The sequence below is a fragment of the Triticum dicoccoides genome, chromosome 3A (genome assembly GCF_002162155.2).
Source record: "Triticum dicoccoides isolate Atlit2015 ecotype Zavitan chromosome 3A, WEW_v2.0, whole genome shotgun sequence".
NCBI classification, from domain to species: domain Eukaryota; kingdom Viridiplantae; phylum Streptophyta; class Magnoliopsida; order Poales; family Poaceae; genus Triticum; species Triticum dicoccoides.
Window position 1 is genome coordinate 711681649 of NC_041384.1, and position 5894 is coordinate 711687542.

At 46.9% G+C, this 5894-nt stretch overlaps 1 protein-coding gene and 1 pseudogene across 1 annotated transcript; one reads left to right on the plus strand and one right to left on the minus strand.

Moving 5' to 3' along the window:
* Window positions 1–409: 409 nt before the first annotated feature.
* On the plus strand, window positions 410–3884 carry LOC119270387 (eukaryotic peptide chain release factor subunit 1-1-like). The gene is made up of 3 exons (XM_037552394.1): window positions 410–520; window positions 1906–3363; window positions 3467–3884. Exon 2 carries the CDS (start codon window positions 1935–1937, stop codon window positions 3243–3245), a length of 1311 nt encoding a protein of 436 aa, XP_037408291.1. The 5' UTR covers window positions 410–520; window positions 1906–1934; the 3' UTR covers window positions 3246–3363; window positions 3467–3884.
* Window positions 3885–4252: 368 nt separating this feature from the next.
* LOC119273061 lies at window positions 4253–5555 on the minus strand (annotated as a pseudogene).
* Between the last annotated feature and the right edge of the window lie 339 nt (window positions 5556–5894).

Here is a 5894-nt window from a genome sequence, read left to right on the forward strand (position 1 = left end):
AGAAAAAAAACATTTGCCGTTATCCGAAAAAAAGAAACTTTTTCCCTTTTTGCAATCATACCAAGTAGGAGCGGTGGAAAATCAACTTGGCAAGCACGGCGCCAGGAGAAGAGAATTTGTTCCCGTTTCCATCCAGTCCGAGAGAAAACAAAACAAAAGAGAAGCGTCGTTTCCTCGCGGGTCAAGCAAAAGCAAAAGCACGGCGCGTGGGACGCACGCGTCAACCCAAAATCAACCAATATTCCTCCAGAAGCGCCCAGACCCGGCCCCTCTGCGCGCCCCGCCGTCCGATCCCGATCGCGCGGCCCCCGCGCCCCGAGCGGGCGGGCCCGGGCCGCGGAGTCCGTCCGGGGCCAGGCAGCCGATCCGAGGTTGGGTTCTTCCCTGGACTCCACACGACCCCCCACGCATAAAAGCCGCCTGCCCCCCGATTTTTCCTCCTCCACCGCCGCACCCAGATTCTTCGAGCCAAACCCTAGCGCCGCCCCCCTCCCCCTCCTGCCGCCGGCCGCCGACCGAGGTAACGAACCACGCCCGCCTCCCTCTCTCGATCAACCGTATGCACGTACCTATTTATTCGTTCGCGAGCCGCCGCCGGCGAGTTTCCTGGCCCGTGCCGGCTCGATTATGCCCGTCCGTGCGTGCCATCGTCGCGCCGTTTGTTGGCCTCGGGAGTGCTCGATCTGACCCCGCGGCGCCCTCCCCTGTTTTTCTGTTTTTGTTTTTTTGTTTGGGGAATTGGTGTCGGGGAGGATTTTTGGTATAGATGGGCGCGTTGCTCTGGTCGAGGTCGATTTAGTGGCGACGATTGGATTGGCTGCGATTTGCCCGCGGAAATTTGTCGGGTAGAGATTCAGAGGCGTCGAAGATGACGGATTTGGCTGTGCGACTGTTTGTGAGTTTTTTTTTCCGACTCATGTTTGAATTTTCAGCTTTGGGCGTGCTCGTTGTGCGGCTGGTGGTATCACCCACTCTGAACGTCGTGTGCATTTTGTTGTTATATACTACTGTTGGTTATGCATTTGAGTGCTGGGTCTGTAGGGTGATAGGGCCATCAACTCTGTTCCACTGTTTTAACTGGTTGAGCAGGCATCCGTTCTGTCCACAAAGCCTCGGGTGCCCGCTCCCCTGTTTCATGTTGTTGGTAGAATAGATGGATGAATGCTTCGCTTTGGTCGAGGTTGATTTCACAGGGAGTAAATAGATTATTTAATTTTTCAATGGGAACATGGAAGATGATGGATTTACTGTTCGATTGTTTGAAAGACCTTTTTGCATTATTATGCAGCTGGTAGTATCAGTCATCTCAACGTGTATATTTAGATAGTTTTGTTTTGCACTTGATTGCTGGGTCCCTAGGATCCTCAACTATGGTACATGGTTTAACTGGTTCTGCATTTGTTGTTTTGTGCGTACATGCGTATAACCGTAAATCCAAGTGTACTTGCTGTCTTTTACATGCTTATTTCAGTTTGTGGTTGTTTGTCCTAAAATATGCCAGGCTCTGTCTATTTTTTTGTATACATCCTCACCACTGATATATCTGTGCCATGTCCTATTGAAGAAGATTCCCTATTTAGTGCCATTGGAACCGTTGTCTTTGTTTGGCCTGAAGATTTTTTATTCTTTAATTAATCAATTTTGCCATGATTCTCTTTGATTATGCATGTGTACACCATTATAAATACTTGCAGCAATTCCTATCTGCCATTGTATGTCCATTAACCTGTTCAGCATTTGTTTGTGTTATTTACTTTCATGACTGCAAGAACGAAAGTTACATTTCTCATTTATATGATGCTTTGATGTATTCCTACTTCTGTTCCTTCAATAATATGTTATTCAGCTTTCTCGACAGCTACTATTAGCATTTTTTATACTTACTCTGGATGTTCTATCTTGTAGGTGAAGGCAGAGGTGGGAACACAACCAAGATGGCGGACGGTCATGATAACGACAAGAACATTGAGATCTGGAAAGTTAAGAAGCTGATTAAAGGGCTTGATGCTGCCCGTGGAAATGGGACAAGCATGATATCGCTGATCATGCCACCTCGTGATCAGGTCTCAAGAGTAACCAAGATGTTGGGTGATGAATATGGAACTGCCTCAAACATCAAGAGCAGGGTCAACAGGCAGTCTGTCTTGGCTGCTATTACCTCTGCTCAGCAAAGGTTGAAGCTGTACAATCGAGTTCCACCCAATGGATTAGTACTTTATACTGGAACCATCGTGACTGATGAGGGCAAAGAGAAGAAAGTCACCTTTGACTTTGAGCCATTCAGGCCAATTAATGCTTCCCTGTATCTCTGTGACAACAAGTTCCACACTGAGGCATTGAATGAGCTGCTTGAGTCTGATGATAAGTTTGGCTTCATTGTCATGGATGGTAACGGAACACTTTTTGGAACACTGAGTGGCAACACTAGAGAGGTTCTTCACAAGTTCTCTGTTGATCTCCCAAAGAAGCATGGACGAGGAGGCCAGTCAGCACTTCGCTTTGCCCGTCTGCGCATGGAGAAACGCCACAACTATGTGCGCAAAACAGCTGAGCTTGCTACACAATTCTTCATCAACCCTGCCACCAGTCAGCCAAATGTTTCTGGGCTCATTCTAGCTGGTTCTGCTGACTTCAAGACTGAACTGAGTCAGTCTGACATGTTTGATCAGCGCTTGGCAACCAAGATACTCAAGGTGGTTGATGTTTCTTATGGCGGAGAGAATGGCTTCAACCAGGCCATTGAGATATCTGCTGAAGTCCTTTCCAATGTCAAGTTCATCCAAGAAAAGAAGCTGATTGGGAAGTACTTTGAGGAGATAAGTCAAGACACTGGAAAGTATGTTTTTGGTGTGGATGACACCATGGCTGCCCTTGAAATGGGTGCCGTTGAGACACTCATTGTGTGGGAAAATCTTGACATCAACCGGTACGTCCTGAAGAATTCTGCCACTGGAGAAACTTCTATGAAGCACTTCAACAAGGCACAGGAGGCAGATCAGAGCAACTTCAAAGATAAGGCAACATCTGCAGACCTGGAGGTGGTTGAGAATACCTCGCTACTGGAGTGGTTTGCCGAAAACTATCGGCAGTTTGGTTGCACATTGGAGTTCATCACGAACAAGTCGCAGGAAGGATCTCAGTTCTGCAGGGGCTTTGGTGGGATAGGAGGCATTCTTCGCTACCAGGTTGAGGTGAACGCTTACGAGGACGTGTCTGACGAGGAGTATGATGAAGACTTTGAATAGCAATCAATTGAAACTCCAGTGAATCCGGTCCGGGAGGAGCCTGTGCTGGCCCCGAACCGGAACACGCCGCGGCAGGAGGCCGAGGCATCCACAAGCTCATCGAGGAAAAGAACTTAAGGTTTGTACCGAATCGTGCCAGCTACTCTTGTGCTCTTATATACAAAGGAAGGCCTTTAATTGTGTTCCCTTTGCTAATGTTTGATCCGATGTTGTTACTTTAGGGGGATGAAGAGTAAGACTTGAGAACAGGGGTGATCACCGTTACTGTGTGATGAAGCATGAAGTCTTGTCGGCGTGATATGGAGGAAGGCTGCATTTCTGATTTCTATCGGAAGACTGCCCTATTTAGCACCATCTTTATTATTTAAGAATAAATCATAGCTATAAGCTATTGTTTGTGTCATTGATGTGAGTCTTGAACTAGTCTGTTAAGTTTGTGGGTCATTGTTTGCTGCAGCAGCAGCTATCCTTTATTTCTCTGAACCAAAGTTGTGATGCTATCAGTACATTTGGACGTGCTATTTGGTAGACACAGCTATGTCTATGTGTCATTATATTTGAGATAAATCTGTGTGCTATGTACTCTTCTTCATGTATGGTTGCTCAGGCGAGTGAAACGGGTGAGTGTTTCACTCATCATCCTTGGCGACTGTCGTGCACACTGAAGATCTTTGCTGAGCATCAGAGCTTCAAGATTCCTGAAGCACCATGTGCTACTCCCTCCGTCCGGAATTAGTTGCCGCTCAAACGGATGTAGAAGTATGGATGTGACTTAAGATAAACCACAAGGATGAATCATTATTTTGAATTTCCTGCTAATAACAATGGACTCAACTATGTATTTCTTCTATTGTTTCTTGAAGGAGAGGTAAGCCCTGACTCTTAACGGAACAGAGGTCTACAAAAGCCCAGGCTGCATGCAGCTACTGTCGGCAGTTTCAGAACGGAAAACCATTCAATTTATTCTTACGAAAGTTCAGTTTGCCATGCTGCTCAGCTTCTAGTCTTCAGTTGAACGTGTCTTGGATGACCGTAGTCACTGCAAGTGATGCCAATCTGAAATTCGTGTGAGCACAAAGCACCAAACCTCTAGCTATACATGTCACATGAATAATATGCATCCCACCTTTTTGTTTAGATGATCTGACAGTGCCGGTGAGATTGTTTTCCGCAACATTACTGTGTGAAGATAAAAGATATCGCGTCAACAGTCACTGGGAAAGGAAGGAGGAAAACAGATGCAAATTGTGGTGTGAAACCAACTGTATGTACTCCTACTACTCACAGCTTAGTCAATTCTCCGACAAGAACAAGAGAGAGGACCTCCGGCGGCACCGTGCCGGTCAGCATGTTCTCCTGAAGCTCCAACCCGAGAAGCTTCGTCAGACGACCCAACGATGCCGGTATACCTCCTGCAAGCTTGTTCCGATGGATCCTTCTGTAGAGAGACACCAACAGATTGTTTTCAGCACTTGGAGACGATAGGTGTCGTAGCATCTCGTAATCAGAAAAGGAGCTTGCTACAGCAGGACTCATACAGGAAACGCAGCGACCCTATGTTCCCGAGCGAGGCCGGTATCGTGCCTGTGAGATGGTTGCTGTAAAGTTCAAGGCTGATCAGTCTCCTCAGGTTTCCCAGCGTCGCCGGTATTGGTCCACTCATTTTGTTCTCATACAGCTCCCTGTGAAGATGAGAATGTCATTCTGTACTGTAGAGAAACTTTGAGTGTAATTTGACAGGTCTGCACTCCGCAGCAAGTTGCAGTAGAACTTACATGTATCGAAGGCTCTTCAGTTGGCCCAGTTTAGGAATGAGGGGGCCTGAGATGCCTGCATTCCCCAAATCCCCGCACAGTTAGGAAGAACTCAGGTAGTGGAACTTTTGTCCAAGTCACAAGGTTCTGAATGTCGATAAGAACCATGATCAATTCAGTTTCGGCCTTCAGTTCAGAACAAGGAGGAGTGAAGAAAAACATGGGTGGCATATATACACTCGGGCGACGGAGTTCTCGTTGTTGCAGCTGACATGAAACCAATAGCAGGGATTGGCAAGGGTCGGATCCCAGCTCTGCAGCACACCGTTCGGGTCATTCCACGCCTGCCTTTGCGCGTAAAGTATGTCGCCTCCGGATACCAACAAAAAATGTGTGTAAATCAGCAGCACAAAACCTTTGAGCAACAAGGAAGTCACTTGGGAGACGCAAAGTAATTAGCATGTATGCATGTACCTTCAGTGTTGCTGCTGGCGATGGCTGCAAGAGCAAGGAGGAGGCTGGCGAGGAGGACTGCTGCTCCAGTCTGAGCTGCCATTGCTGGAAGGAAACCTCAGGTGTATTGGGCGGGCACACTGAAACGTTAAGAGGAGAGACGGGTCCTTTATATGCAACAATTCCACTGGGTAATCAGAAGCTTTCACTTTCTGGGTCAGCCTTTGGCTCTTCTCCTCTATTGACTGGCTTACCGTATTAACGGAAGAATTTTGTTGCAAACGGTCGCGGCTCATGTTCTTCGTATAAAGAAACACAAAATCTTGGTACTTCAACTATAAATGAAAATTTAGATCAGGTCTTTTTTTTATTATAGTTGAAGTGACACGTGGCAGGTGGACGAGAAGTTACTCTCAAACCAGGGTCTAGAGTAAAAATAGTA